Here is a 15,658-nt window from a genome sequence, read left to right as displayed (position 1 = left end):
AACCATCCAAATGATCTCCTTATCTATGGTTCTGTTCCTGTTCTGGTGGTTTGCTTGGTTTTTTTAGATTTCAGTTGTTGATAGTTGTGAATTTGTTGCCATTTTAATGTTCATAGTTTTGATCTTTTTCTTAAATAACTCCCTTTAACATTTCATATAATAAGGGCTTAGCGATGATGTATTCTTTTAGCTTTACCTTGTCGGGGGAGCACTTTATTTGCCCTTCCATTCTAAATGTTAGCTTTGATGGATAGAGTAATCTGGGTTGTAAGTCCTTGCCTTTCGCAACTTGGAATACTTCTTTCCAGCCCCTTCTTGCCTGCAAGGTTTCTTTGGAGAAATCAGCTGATGGTCTTATGGGAACTCCTTTGTAGGTAACTGTGTCCTTTTCTCTTGCTGCTTCTAAGATTCTCTCCTTATCTTTAACCTTGGGTAATGTAATTATGCTGTGTCTTGGTGTGTGCTTCCTTGCGTCCAGCTTCTTTGGGACTCTCTCAGCTTCCTGGAAGTCTTATTTCCTTCACCAGATTGGGGAAGGCTTCTTTCATTATTCGTTCAAATAAGTTTTCAATTTCTTGCTCTTTTCTCCTGGCACCCCTATGATTCGAATGTTGGAACGTTTAAAGTTGTCCCAGAGTTTCCTTAAAAGCCTCTCCTCATGTTTTTGAATTCTTGTTTCTTCCTTCTGTTCCAAACCTTTGATTTGAGTTCCTGTTTCCTTCCCTTCACTGTTGGTTCCCTGTACATTTTCCTTTATTTCACTTTGCATAGCCATCACTTTTTCCTATATTTTGTGGCCATACTCAACCTTTTCTGTGAGCATCCTGATGACAAGTGTTTGAACTCTGCATCTCTTTATCACTTAAGTTGTATTTTTTCTGGAGCTTTGATCTGTTCTTTCATTTGGGTCTCATTTTTTGTTTCAGCGCACCTATTACATAGTAAGGGGCAAAACCCTAGGTATTCGCTAGGGTGGGGCAACTCATGGTGCTGCATTGTGGTGCTGTATGTGGGGGAGGCGCCCAAGGGGGAACAGTCCTTCTTGCTCAGTTCTCAGCTGGCCTTTAGTCACGTCTTCCATTACCCACAAGCAAATTGGGCCCTTCTGGTGCTGATTCCCAGGTGGGTAGCTTTGTTTAGTTTCTCCTGCCACCTCAACCCCCACAGATTTTGTCAGAGGTTTTGAGGCTTTAGTTTCTGGCACTGGAATCCTGGGTTGCATGGTCTGTCTCACTCCCCAGTTCCTTCCAGTTTATCCGCATGCAAGTGTACTGCCTGGTTTACCAGCCCCCACCTTGCCAAGAGTCCTCTCTATCCTGGCTATCCATCTGCCCCTCCTACTGGTCTGGATGAGTGTTTCTCTAACTCCTTGGTTGTTGGACTTTCATACAGTTCATTTTTCTGGCAGTTCTAGTTATATTTGTTTTTAAATTTTTTGTTGTCTTCCTTTTGGTTGTGCGAGGAGGCAAAGTGTATCTACCTATGCCTCCATCTTGGCCGGAAGTACTCTTTAATTTTTTTTTCAAATAAGTTTTCTATTACTTGCTTTTATTCTTCTGGCAACCCTGTGACACGGGTGTTGGTACATTTGGAGATGTCCCCAAAGCTCCTTATATTCTTGTTTTTTGAATTCTTTTTTCTTTTTGCTGTTCTGATTGAATGCTTATATCTTCCTTATGTTTCATATCATTGACTTGAATATTGGTTTCATCTCCTCCACTGTTGGTACCCTGTAGGTTTTTCTTTATTTCACTTAATGTAACCTTCATTTCTGCCTGGGTCTTTTTTTATGTTGGTGCCATACTCAGTGAGTTCTTTGAGCACAGTAATCACCAGTGTTTTGAACGCTGCATCTGATAGGTTGGTTATCTCTATTTCTTTTAGTTCTTTTTTTGGAGTTTTGTTCTGTTCTTTCATCTGGGCCACATTTTTTTTGTCTCCTGAATTTGGCAGCCTCCCTTGTGTGTGTGTTTCTGTGTATTAGGTAGAGCTGCTTTGACTACTTGGTGTGGCCTGTTGTGGAAAAGATACCTGTAAGTTGTGTGGGTGGAGACTTACTTAGTCACCAGGGTGGGGCACCCTACTTCACCACTTTATGACAGTTTCAGGGGAAGTCTCAAAGAGGGGATAGTGCCACTGCCCTATCCCCTCTTCCAGTTTCTTCTGCCGCCCCACCCCCCACTGTTTTTTTTACCTGGAAGTTAGAGGGGTTTATCTTTTAAGCTCTGGAACCCCGGGCTATGTGGTCTGGCCTAGAATGCTCACTCCCAAGGTATCCCTCCTGATTTTTATCCACCGCATGTGAATGTGGGACCGCCTGTTCTGCCACTTCCACAGCTTCTCTGTGCCACACCATGTCACCTCACCTCTCCGCCTGTGTCTCTACCCCTCCTGCTGTCTGGATGAATGTGGCCTCTAAATCCTTGGTGGTTGGACTTCATACAGTTTGATTTGCTGACAATTCTGGGTGTTATTTATTTCGAGGCTTAGTTGTAATTCTTTCTGTGGTTGCGTAAGGAGGCAAAATGTGTCTATGCCTCCATCTTGACAGAAGTTGAGTGTCCTCTTAAATAGCTATCATTATATCATTTAGTGGTTCTGGGGTCAGTACCACATGCCTTATCCAAAGGAGTGAATGGTACAGAGAAAATTAAAATTGTTCACTGAGTCAAGTTTGTGTTGGTTTCCTAGTACTTAATACCAGGCTCTCATCTGATTTAAATATAGATAATCTTCAAGGACACAAGATAATCACATTGGCTGCTCTGATCATGCTGGGGCATGTTGATCTCAGGTGCTTAAATATTTTTGTATTTTATGGATTTGAGTGGGCTTTCTCCATAACACTATCTCCACCAGATTATGCCTTTGCTTCTCCTTTCATTGGCACCATTTAGGTAACCTGATGGCTTAGCCTTCAGTCTTCTTCCCACTCTGAACATTGTTACTCTGTCTCATCCCTATGGGTTGGCAGCCTCACCTCAGAGCTAAAGACAAGGTCTTTGAGGGAAAGACATTTAGTACCTCTGCATCAGGCTATGGGAGCATGACAGAAAGCAGGTGGTATTTTCCCACAAAAGTAGGGATACTGGTTGATAAGTGATGGAAATTTGTGTTGGAGTGTCTTATCACACAGTGTGTCTGTAGGGAAGATAGTTGGAGCTCTACACATCCTTTAGGGAAAATCAAATGAGACTTAGAGAGGCCTGGTTCTAGTGCTGGAACACTAAAAGCAGTGTAGAGGGTTTTTTTAGGTTTTTTATATATATATATATTTTATTGATTATGCTATTACAGTGGTCCCATTTACCCCCTTCACTCACCTCTGCCCCACACACCCCCTCCCATCCACATTCTTTAGTTCATGTCCTTGGGTCATACATACAAGTTCCCCGGCTTTTACATTTCCTATACTATTCTTACCCTCCCACTGTCTATTTTCTACCTACCATTTATGCTACTTATTCTCTGTACCTTTTCCCCCTCCCTCCCCCTTCCACTCCCCTGTTGATAACCCTCCACGTGATCTCCATTTCTGTGGTTCTATTCCTGTTCTAGTTGTTTGCTTAGTTTGCTTTTGTTTTTGTTTTAGGTGTGGTTGTTAATAACTGTGAGTTTGCTGTCATTTTACTGTTGATATGTTTTAACTTTTCCTTAGGTAAGTCCCTTTAACATTTCATATAATAAGGGCTTGGTGATGATGAACTCCTTTAACTTGACCTTATCTGAGAAGCACTGTATCTGCCCTTCCATTCTAAATGAAAGCTTTGCTGGATAGAGCAATCTTGGATGTAGGTCCTTGCCTTTCATGACTTGGAATACTTCTTTCCAGCCCCTTCTTGCCTGTAAGGTCTCTTGAGAAATCAGCTGACAGTCTTATGGGAACTCCTTTGTAGATAACTGTGTCCTTTTCTCTTAATGCTTCTAAGATTCTCTCCTCTTTAATCTTGGGTAATTATGATGTGCCTTGGTGTGTTCCTCCTTGGGACCAACTTCTTTGGGACTCTCTGAGCCTCCTGGACTTTCTAGAAGTCTATTCCTTTGCCAGATCGGGAAGTTCTCCTTCATTATTTGTTCAAATAAGTTTTCAATTTGTTGCTCTTCCTCCTCTTCTGGCAGCCCTATGATTCGGATGTTGGAACGTTTCAAGATGTCCTGGAGGTTCCTAAGCCTCTCCTCATTTTTTTGAATTCTTGTTTCTTCATTCTTTTCTGGCTGAATGTTTCTTTCATTCTTCTGGTCCACACCATTGATTTGAGTCCCGGTTTCCTTCCCATTACTATTGGTTCCCTGTACATTTTCCTTTATTTCACTTAGCATAGCCTTCATTTTTTCATCTAATTTGCGACCAAATTCAACCATCTCTGTGAGCATCCTAATTACCAGTGTTTTGAACTATGTATCTGATAGGTTGGCTATCTCTTTGTTGCTTAGTTGTATTTTTTCTGGAGCTTTGATCTGTTCTTTCATTTGGGCCATTTTTTTTTGTCTCCACACTCCTGTTACATAGTAAGGGGTGGAGCCTTAGGTATTCACCAGGGCAGGGCAACCCACGTCGCTGGGTTGTGACGCTGTATGTGGGGAAGGGGTCTGAGAGGGAACAATGGCGCTTGCTCTGCTCTCTGCCAGATTACAGTCATCTCCCTCCACTACCCACAAGTAAAGTGGGCCCTTCTGGTGCTGATTCCTGGGTAGGTGGGTTTGTGTACATTCTAGGACCCTGTGGGTCTCTCCAAGGAACTCTCCTGTGAGGCTGGGAGTTTCTCCCACTGCCGCCTCAATCCCCACAGGTGTTTTCAATCAGTGGTTTGAGGCTTTATTTCCCTGTGCTGGAGCCCTGAGTTGCTCGGTCTGTTTCACTCCCTAGTTGTTACCGGTTTATCTGCACTCGAACGTGAGACTTACCGCTCCAGCAGGGTCCGCCAGCCACCGCCTTGCTGAGAGTCCTCTCATCCCCACTGCCCATCTCCACCCCTCCTACCATTCTGGATGAATGTGTCTTTTTTAACTCCTTGGTTGTCGGACTTTCATACAGTTTGATTTTCTGTCAGTTCTAGTTGTTTTTATTTTTTAAATTATTGTCCTTCTTTTGGTTGTGCAAGGAGGCACAGTGTGTCTACCTACGCCTTCATCTTGGCTGGAAGTCCTAAAGCAGTGTAGCTTTGAACAAGCTTACTTACCTCTTTTGTGGCCTCAAGATTCTTAATCTGATAAAGTGATTGACAGTCATTTGTAAACTGTAGGAAGCAGTGAGGGACTGGTTGTCACCTTTCATCTGCAGAAGCCTGCATACTTAAACCAAGAGGCAAGTTGTATCAACAGTCTCTTCCCGAATGGCATTCCCAGAAAGAAATTGGAATGTGGTCTTAACTGTAGTTGTTCACTTCCCATAGGTTAAGTGCTATGATTAAAAGATGGGTTTTTAACTAAGAATATGGCATCAATTACAGAGGACCAACAGTATGCCGCAGATGGAAGAAGTCTGACATCTTAAAAATATAATTGGATCCAAGAAATCGATCCTACAGGTTGCCCGGAGAATCTGATATTCATACAATGCCCATGAGGAACACTGGTCTGTCAGTCATTAATTTGCTCTGCTGATCATTAATTTGAGTGAACTATGCAAACATTAAATGGTTTGTTACTCTTACCCAGTCCCACAATCTATTGAATCCTTAAAAAGAATATAGGACTTGGATTTTTCATAAAGCTACCCAGAGATGCATAGACTCATTAAATGTCCCTGTGTCAAATAGAAATTCAGAATTGCAATGTCTTTGAGACGGGGTGGTGGGGGAAGTGGGGAAAAGAAAGTACCTTCAGTTCCACCCTTAGCCAGCAGGTGGTGAGTTCTGAACTCCAGCCCTCAGGTTTGGGCTATAAATAAGGCTTTGGAATAGAATAGTGAGATTAGTGAGAGGAGGCAGAGGAACATGTACCTTCTGTTTTTCCTCAACCAAACACAGAGGGAATGTTGTAGGATGGGAAGAGCACTGGATTGGGAATGTGGGCTCGACCTCACAGAATCTCCCTTTTTTCTTTTTTTAAAGATTTTATTTTTAGAGAGGGGAAGGGAGGGAAACATCAATGTGTGGTTGACTCTAGCATGCCCCCCTACTGGGGACGTGGCCTACAACCCAGGCATGTGTGCTGACTGGGAATCAAACCAGCCACCCTTTGATTTGCAGACCAGCATTCAATCCACTGAGCCACACCAGTCAGGGCAGAATCTCACTCTCTCTGAAGGACTTGAATTGCCATACTATCAGGAAATGTGTGCTATCAACAAGGCACAAATTGTTTTTTGGTTTTGTGTGTTTGTTTTTTAGAGAGAGGGAGAGGAAAACCTCAGTTTGTTGCACTTATTTATGCATTCATTGGTTGTTTCTTGTATGCCCTGACCAGAGATTAAACTCGCAACCTTGGTTTATCAGGACGATGCCCTAACCAACTGGTCATAGTTTAAGGCACAAATTGTTATGGGGCTGCAAGAAGGGGCAAACAGAATCAGAGAAGGCTCTGAGGTAGTCTGAGCTGGGCAATAAAGGAAGGTGGGGGAATTGACATGGAAATGTTGAGAACAATTAGCAAAAGGCACACGTCAAAAAATAAAGAGAATGCCTAAGAAGCATCAGGTTGGCTAGCAAGGGAGTCCTGGATTGAATTCGAAGAGGTCAGAAACCACATTGTGAAGAAATTCATATGCCAGGAGTGAACTTTATCCTGAAGATGATACGGGTCCTTGAGGAAGGGGACAGTTTGGACAGGGAAGTGAGTCAGATTTCAGTGCAGAGGATTCATTTTTGGAAATAAGTTTTTATTGATTTTAAAGTTTTTTAAATTGATTTTTCTAGAGAGAGAAAGGGAAACATTGATTTGTTGTTTCACTAATTTATGCATTCATTGGTTGGTTCTTTTATGTGCCCTGACCAGTGATTGAACCCGCAACCTTGGTGTATGTGGACAATGCTCTTAACCAACTAAGCTACCTGGCCAGGGCCACTTTTTCTTTTAATTGTGGCAATAAAACAAAATTTACCTAACAATTACCAAGTGTACATCATAGACAATTCACTTTAAAAATAACCTTTATTTTTCCCTGGCCTGTGTGGCTCAGTTGGGCATTGTCCTGCAAACTGGAAGGTTGTGGATTCATTTCCTGGTCAGGGCACATGCCTAGGTTGTGGATTTGGTCCCCAGTCAGGGCATTTAAGAGGCAACCAATTGATGTTTCTCTCCTCCCTTTTCCCCTCCCCCCTCTCCAAACCCTCTCTCCCTTCCCTTTTCTCTCAAAGCAATGCAAAATGTCCTCAGATGATGATTTAAAAAACAACAACAACATATTTTATAGAAGCAGTAATATGCATTGTAAAAATTTAGAAAAATATAAGCAAAATTTAAAAAGTTGATATTCCCAGTACAAGATCACCATCTTTAGTTCATATCTTTGAGTCTTTCTGTGCATGTGTGTCTATGTCTGTGGTGTTTTTTAATCAAAATGAGGTCATTCTCTGTAACTTAATTAAATGCTAATCTCTTCCTTTTAGAAATTTTCAGTTTAATTCTCAAACCATATTCACAGTTTTCCAAGTGACCCAGATATGTCATTCACAACCATTTTCTTAAAGATTTCATTTACTTGATTTTAGAGAGAGGGGAAGGGAGAGAGAAAGAGAAGTAGGGAAACATTGACCTGCAACCCGGGCATATGCCCTCACTGGGAACTGAACCAGCAATCTTTAGGTTTGCAGGTGGCCGCTCAATCCACTGAGTCACACCAACCAGGGCTAAAATTGGTTTTTAATTTTAGTACTCAGGGCACTTGTGAAGAGTTTGGGTCAGTTGACCTCCAGAGATTTGTAGCCATGTAAAGGGATGGATTAGAAGGAATGGGCTACTAATTTGTTGAGAAATGATTACTGAACTGACAGTGATGATGAAGATGGAGAGATGAAAATGGATTTGAAATACACATTATAGCTTTAAGTAACAGTAGATTAGATTGGGGAGTGAGAGGAAGGGAGGAGTCAACGATGACAGGCTTTTGACTACCCTTGGGGTGGATGTGGTACCCTTCAATAGGAATGGCCAAATTGGAGGAAAAAGGTTACAGGGAAAAGGAGTAAGTTTTGGACAAGTTGCATATGAGATGATGTCTAGTAGGCGGTTGGATATGTGGATCTGAAACCTAGGGATGCTTAAAATTTTACCCATGTTTTGCCCTGGCTGGTGCGGCTCAGTGGATTGAGCACCAGCCTGTGAACCAAAGGGTTGCCAGCTCGATTCCCCATGAGGGCACATTGCCTCGGTTGCGGGCCAGGTCCCCAGTTGGGGGGCGTGTGAGAGGCAACCACACATTAGTGTTTCTTCCCCTCTCTCTCAAAATAAAATCTTTAAAACAAGTTTTTATCTATGTTTTGAAATATGGCACTTAATGGAATGGATTTAAGACATTTTTTAATTTTTTTTAATGGTACTGGTAAAATTGGACATCTATTTTTGGGGAGGAGTTAGATTTTCACCTACCATACTCAGAAACTAGCTTAACAGTCTAAACATTAATATATGAAATTATAAAAGTACCAGAAGAAAATACTTTAGAAGCTATAAAGAAAAGTGTTGGAAGATTTCATTACATAAAAATGTTAAACTTTGGTACAATAAAAATCACCTTAAAATTAGAAAATAAGCCACAGATTGGGAGAAAATATCTGTGAAATACATAATAGGTTGAGTTAATATTTGTGGTATGCAAGATAATGGCTCCCCCAGGATGTTTACGTTCTAATCCCTGGAACTTGTGAATATGTTATTTTACATGGAAAAGGGAATTAAGGCTTTAAATGGAAATAAGGTTGCTAACCAACTGACTTTAAGATAGGAATAGTATTTTGGATTATCTAGGTGGGCCCAATGTATTTACAAGTGTTCTTTTTTTTATTTTTTTTAATATTTTATTTACTTTTTAGAGAGAGGGGAAAGGAGGGAGAAAGAGAAGCATCATTGTGCAAGAGCTTACATCAATTGGTTGCCTCTCTCACGCCCCTCACTGGGGAACTTGGCCTGTAACCCAGGCATGTGCCCTGACTGGAATTTGAACCTGTGATTTGGTTCAGAGACCATCACTCAATCCACTGAGCCACACCAGCTAGGGCTACAAGTGTTTTTAAAAGTGGAAGAGGGAAGACATTGCTAACGTGGAAGGTGGAGTAAGAGGGCCAGTAGCCAGGGAGTGTGGGCAGCCTCTAGAAGCCAGGAAAGACAAAGAATGATCCCTACCCTGTGCCTGCAGAAAAGAATGCATCCCTGTCAACCTCTTGATTTTATTTTTCTGACATAGTGAATTTGTATTGTTTTGTGGTAATTTGTTATGGCAACAGTAGAAAATAATGCAATGTCCAACAAGTAAGGGGGTAAAGGATATGAACAGGCAAATCTAGAAGAACTCCAGATGGCCACTAAACATGGAAAGGCACTTGTTTCTGTAGACTTGGGAATAAATGGTTGTTGAGCTGACCGAGGGAGAGAAAAGAGGGCTGAGAAGAAACGGTTGGAAAGATACGTGGAGAACATGTGGGTCAAGTGGGTGAAGAAGAGGACCATACCCAGGCATGCGCTGGGTCTGCCTAGACCCAGACCGATTGTGCTCATGTGAATAGATGTATTTTTCTTCTGTTCACTTGCTGTGAAGTTTTTCTCAAGGGCAGCACTGGACTGTGCCCCCCTGGCCTTTCATCCTCACCCTGTAGAAAGGAATGTGTGGACCCAAGATTGATCATCTGTGAAGGGCTTGAAAAGAAATTCAAGCCTACAGAATCCTGAGTTCTTTAGGGACCTGCCCAATTCTGAGGGAATAAGGCTGCTGCAGAAGTTAGGGAACTGACATTCCCAGTATCCCAGACTCCAAAGAAGACATGAGTGGAATTTATCTAGTTCAGCTAGTTTATTAGGGTTTCCTCTGGTTGCTTCCCCAGCCCTCGGGTGCCAGTACTACCAGCAGTTCCTCATGCTGACTGGATTTGGTGGGCCCTGCCCACAGCTACTTAGACACTTGGCTAGCATCTTTCGAAGACCCCTGGTAAGGGGAGCCTGTGGTGTAGGGGAAGAGAAGTGCTTCTCCATGTGGGCCCAGGGGCAGTGCGTACAGTGCTGAGGGATCAGGATATAACCAGCTCTCAGCCCTGCTTCTTGCTTATCTTGGGGACCTGTAGCCATGGAGTAAAGCTGCTGGGGGAAAGCAGTGTGTAGAGAGCTCTGGTTCCTTTGGAAAAGTCGGTTTACAGGGGCCTCCACTAGTCTTCCAGCCTGGGCTGGGTGGCTCTTCCCTGTAACTGTGGATGACCCCAATCTTGCGTACCCTCCTCTGTGGTCTCCTGCTTTGGATTTCCTGGGGCTGTCTCCCTCTCTGGCTAAAGATTGTGCTGAAGCTTTGTCTTGCCTGTTACCTGAGACTGGAACCTCAGGGTATGAGGCCTGTCTAAAGCCTGGGCAGTTTTCATTGGCCTCCATGTGAACACGTGGTTCCTGAGGTGAGACCTGGGCCACCATCTTTGCCATCACTCTTTCCTTTCTCTGAGACCTTTGTTTTGCCTTACCAGACTCATGTGGCTGAGGATGGGAAGAGGAGTGGGAGTGATAACAGTGGACAGGCTGAGTTACTGTGTTCTCTGCTTTTGGGGGATGACAGCTTGAAGAGTGGGGACACAGATTGGGGTGATGAGTCTGTTGTGAGGGGTAGGAAGAGAGTCTCCAAGTGCCTGGAGTTGTGGAGCTCAGGGCAGGGGAAATGCCAAATGATTGACTTGGGCCAGGGGATCTGGAAGCAGTGCTCAGCTGCAGTTTCTTCAGCCCGAGTTCTAATTCTCTACTCCAGTGCCAGGCCTGGATCCCAGAGTGGGTGGACGCCTCTGGGACAGCCTCTCTCTGGGAGGGTGGGGTCTCTGCCTTAACTCCTGGGAACAGCTCTTCTTTGGGTAGGCCAGGCTGGTTGGGCTCAGTCTTCAGAGCTTCAGCTAGGGTGGGAGACCAGAGTATTGGCTGCAGGGGACCTGCTGCTAGAGGGCTGGGACCCTGGGGGATCTCTCTTTGTCGCACATTCCTCCTCACAAACTTAAGGGCCATGCGTGGATCTGGTACATGATCAGAGAGTGTGTTAGCAGTTGGGGCTGGGAGCTCAGTGGCCCAGCTGTTCTCTCTCTGCTCCACTGCCTCCTCCTCACAGTTGCCTTGGTCTCCAATAGGCTCACTCGAGTGAGACTTTGACATAGAATTTGGAGGTGGGCTGGGGTCCCAGAATGGAGACACAGGAGCACAACAGATTTTTTTCTGCTTCACGCACCCCCCAACAGGTTCAGAGTCAGGAAAAACTCCCAAGGATCTAGCTCCATTTGGGTGTTGGGGTAAGCTGGGAACTGGGAGCTCAGAGGACCAGGAGTTCTTTCTCCTTTGTGATTCCCCATAGCTAGTCTCAGAATCAGATAGGACCCCCATGGGGCTAACTCTGAGGGGTTCTAGTGTGAGACCTGGATATGGCCTGAGGGCCAGAGATGGGGGCTCAGAAGCCCAGGAATTCCTGGAATGTTCAATGGCCTTCCATGCAGTTTCTGATCTAGTGGGGCCTCCCGTAGAACTGATTCTGTGAGGTTCAGGAATGGGAGCTAGCGACTGACCGTAGTCAGGGACTGTAGACTCAGAGGTCCAGAGGTTCTCTATTTGCCCTGTGGTCTCCCACAAAGCCTTGGACTTAGACAGGACTCCCTGGGGGCCCATTCCTAGAGACTCTATCGGACAGGCTGGGGGAAGATTGGCAGGTAAAACTGAGTCTGCAGAGACCCAAAGATTTTCTCTATTTTGCATGCCTTTCCATAGAGTCTCAGATCCTGATGGGACACATGTAGGGCTGATTCCATAGAACCCTGGATTGAGGTCCAAGGCTGGGGGCTTAAAGGCCTGTGGGATGTCTGAATTTGCTCTGCATTCCCAGTGGGACCCATATCCAGACTGATCTCCCAGGGGACCGCCTCTCTGGAGTTCTGACAGTGGGTCTGGGGGAGGACAGGGGACTGGCATTGGAGACCCAGGGCCCTGAGGCTTCTGTTTGTGTCCCATGGTCCCCAAGAAGTCCTTAGGTATAGAAGGTCCTCCTTCAGAGCTGACTTTCTGGGATTTTGACAGAGAATCTGGTGCTTGGTAAGGGGCTGGCATTGGGGACTCAGAGGCTTTCAGACTCTTTCTGTGTCCTGTGGTTCTCCACTGAGTCTCACATCCAGGTGGAACTCCCAGGGGTCTAGTTTCTTGAGGCTCTGTTATAGGAGCTGCAGATTGGTAAGGGACCAGGACTGGAGGCTCAGAGATCTGAGGATTCTCTCTTTGCCTTGTGGTTTCCTGGAGGTCATCAGATCCATACAGGCCTCCCTGGAGTTCTGGCAGAGAGGCTGGGGTTGGGCTGGGAACTGGCGTTGCTGGCTCAGAGGCTTTGGAGTCCTTATTTTGCACCATGGTTCTCCGCAGGGCCTCAAACCTAGTCAGGACTCCCAGGTTCGAGGGATACAGCAGAGAGGTAGAGAGTGAATCTGGAATGAGTTGTGGGAGGCCAGGATCCCATGGCATCCCCCACCACACCTCAGATGAGGGGAAAAAGTTGGAGGGTTTTGTTCTTTGGAGTTCAGGCTGTGGATACAGGGCTTGATCCTCAGAGATCCAAGGGACCGCTCTCTGCCACATAAGCCACTGTGTAGGTACCTGAGCACCAGAATGGACTCCTGTGTGGTCTATGGGAAAGGACTTAAGACGGAGGGGTAGTGATGGAACAGAAGGGGAAGATGGAGGGGGAAGGTGCTGAGGATCGCGGGCCATCTCTTCCAGATCTTTCATAGTGTGCACATTATGGATAGGAAGTGGGGTTGGAGAGCAATATTGGGGAGACAGCAGGTTGGACCTATGCAGGAAGGAAAGCTTGTTGAAGCAGACAGAAGGACCAACAGGTAACTTCAGGGGAAAGGAGCCATCTGAACTCAGGATGATGGCCTCTAAGGACTCACTGTGCAGAGAAGGGAGTCCCCAGAAGAGCTGGCTTTTTCTCTGCTGTAGACGACTCCCTGATGCTGTCTTACGCCTCACAGGCAAGTTGGTCAGGATCTGAAAGGTGGGGAATGATCTGGAAGGGCTTGGGGTCTGCGTGAGTACTAGCTCTGGTGTCCCTATGATCTTGTGTTGGCTCTCGGAATCATGGGATGGTTGGGATGGGGCTGTGGTGGCTTGCTCTTCAATAGGCGCTTCTTTGGGAAGAGAACATGGCTTCAATGGATCCAAGAATATCACTTCTTCTTTCTCCTCTTCTCCCTCTTCTTCTTCCTCTTCCTCTGACTTCTGCCTCCACAGATGACGAAGGAAAGCCACACGGTACAGAAGTAGTAGGCCCTGGGAGATGGAGGAAGACGCAATCAGGCATGGAGCCTTTTCAGACACACCAAGTGTGTCATGAAGCTCAGTCTCTGTTCCACATCCAGAGTGAACAGTTACTTAGCTGTCCCCACATCTGTGGTCAGCAGTCACTTACCCATCCAATGTTAATGGCCACTACCCGGCCTGCATGTGGAAATTGGCATTCCTTACATACTCCTACATCTATGGTAAGTGATCACTCACCTGCCTTCAAATCTAGTGACAGTGGTCAGTCACCCAGCCTCACATTTAAGGCTTATAGTCACTCACTTGGGCTCACATCCATTTCAATGATTCCTCACCAAAATTCACATGGGATGTCAATAGTCATTTAGCCCTCTGCACATCTATGTCACCCACCTTGCCTTGCTTCATGTCCCCAGAGTACCAGGGCCAAAGATGTCGCCAGCTCCCAAGCTGCCACCACCTCCGGATCTGCCAAACTATGAACAGGAACAGTGTCACTATATTTCCTGTACTCTGGAGGCAGCTGCTGCCACAGTGTCTGCAGGCCAGGGCGTGGGTCAGCTGGCTCCAGAGAAGCCCCTTGACCCCCTCAGCCCTAGGTATGCCCTCTAGCAGCCAGTCCATTTTCCTCCACCTAGTGGCAGTTTATCCTGATGTCATCACTGCATCACAGAACAAAGAACTCCCATGCCTCACATGCCTAACAGCCTTCTCCCTGAATTTAGGGTAAAAAAAATTGCCACCACGCGACAGTTCATACTTCATTCAGTGAAATGGGGGTGATCCCCTTTTGTCTTGATTGCCAAGGTTGGAATTATGCTTCAGGCATTGTGGATAAGGACATGGATTCCAGCATCAAAACTGCCTCATTTGAACACTAGCTCTGCCACTTCGTGCCTGTGAAATCTTAGTCAAATTTAATCTTTCAGTGCCTCAGTTTTTTCACCTACAAGTGAGAATAATAGTATTTATTACCACATAGGGTTTTTTTTGAGAATTAAATGAATAAATTTATATGCTTAGAACTGTATATAGTATATATGCTATATTATATACATACTACATAAAATTTTATTTCTTTTAAAGCTCCTGATTACAAGCCTCATTCCATTTTTAATGGATAGAATCTTCTCCCTTTTTTTTTTTAAATCTCATATCAGTTGCAAACTGTCTTATTTGACTTTAGGTTGCCTGAGATATTTTTGGCAAGCATTCGTATTAAGGATGACATATAAGTCAAATGTACTTGACCATTTTTCTTCCTTTGCCCTTCTTTCCCCTAAAACCACCACTTACTCCATGTCAACTCTTATTTTCAGGGCCAACCTTCAATCTTTGCCTTCCCAGCACAAGTTAATGCCCCTCTTCTAACCCCTCCCCTCTCATAGGCCAGCTTAGTCCGGTAGAAGGAGCACTGAACTAAGATTGAGGAGACCTGGGTTCTCTCTCTCATTCTATCACTGATTGGCCATGTGATCTTGAGCAAGAAAAGTTTCTCCATTGCTACCCTAAATTGTATTCATTCATTCATTCAATACATATTTATTGATCAGGTATTACGATAGTCTTGAGTAGACAGAAGTAAGACAGAGACTCTAATGTAAGTCCTATTTCAGTGGGGAAAGCAGTCAAGTAATAGACAATAAAAAAGAGATATGCACAATGGAGGCAGAAAAGGTCACCTAACCAGCCTGGAGAGGGGGATAGCTTGTCAGGGGCTATGTCTCAGCAGAGAAGATTAATAGTTTGTGGAACCAAGAAAATGAGAGTGTAGGGAGTGAGAGAAGGACAGTGCAGGCAGGAGGAATAGCCTGCATAACGGTGCTAGGGCAGAGAACATATGCCCCATTAGGAAAAATGAAGGTATTTCAATGTGGTGGGGATTGAGGAAGCAATAGGAGATAGACCTGGAAAGACAAGATCACAAAGGGCCCTGAATACCAGTCTAAGAAGCTGAAAGTTATTTTGAAGGTAATGGGAAATCACTGAAAAGTTTTGAGCAGGAAAGTGACAAAATCAAGTTTGTGTCTTGTAAAGAACACTCTAGCTATAATGAGGGTAAAGAGATTAGAGATTGAAGGCAAGAGATTAGTTAGGGAGCTCTTGCTTTAATTTAGGCAAAATAAAAGATGAGGCCTGAAGCAAGGCAGTGATGGTGGGAATAGAGAACAATGGGTTCAAGTAGAATTCCATAGATAAAATTGCTTAGACTTTGTAACCAATGGGATGGGGTGAAGAGAATGGG

General features: G+C 44.7%; 1 protein-coding gene across 1 annotated transcript; it reads right to left on the bottom strand.

Moving 5' to 3' along the window:
- Nucleotides 1–9,993: 9,993 nt before the first annotated feature.
- SPATA31G1 (SPATA31 subfamily G member 1) lies at nucleotides 9,994–14,165 on the bottom strand. The gene is made up of 4 exons (XM_024559986.3): nucleotides 13,807–14,165; nucleotides 12,734–13,422; nucleotides 12,410–12,425; nucleotides 9,994–12,303 (listed from the first exon to the last, which is right to left on the bottom strand). The coding sequence occupies exons 1-4, from the start codon at nucleotides 14,035–14,037 to the stop codon at nucleotides 9,994–9,996; spliced, it is 3,246 nt and encodes a 1,081-aa protein (XP_024415754.2). The 5' UTR covers nucleotides 14,038–14,165.
- Nucleotides 14,166–15,658: the final 1,493 nt, after the last annotated feature.

The sequence above is a fragment of the Desmodus rotundus genome, unplaced genomic scaffold (assembly GCF_022682495.2).
Source record: "Desmodus rotundus isolate HL8 unplaced genomic scaffold, HLdesRot8A.1 manual_scaffold_354, whole genome shotgun sequence".
NCBI lineage: Eukaryota > Metazoa > Chordata > Mammalia > Chiroptera > Phyllostomidae > Desmodus > Desmodus rotundus.
Note: the sequence above shows the minus strand (reverse complement) of the source record. Positions and strands in the feature narration are given on the sequence as shown.

Excerpts from the sequence above, each read along its gene's own strand:
- SPATA31G1 (XM_024559986.3), bottom strand. The coding sequence starts at position 14,037 with ATGGACTGGCTGCTAGAGGGCATACCTAGGGCTGAGGGGGTCAAGGGG. Across the intron at positions 13,423-13,806 it reads GGGACATGAAGCAAGGCAAG|GGCCTACTACTTCTGTACCG; the intron begins GTGGGTGACATA and ends TCCATCTCCCAG.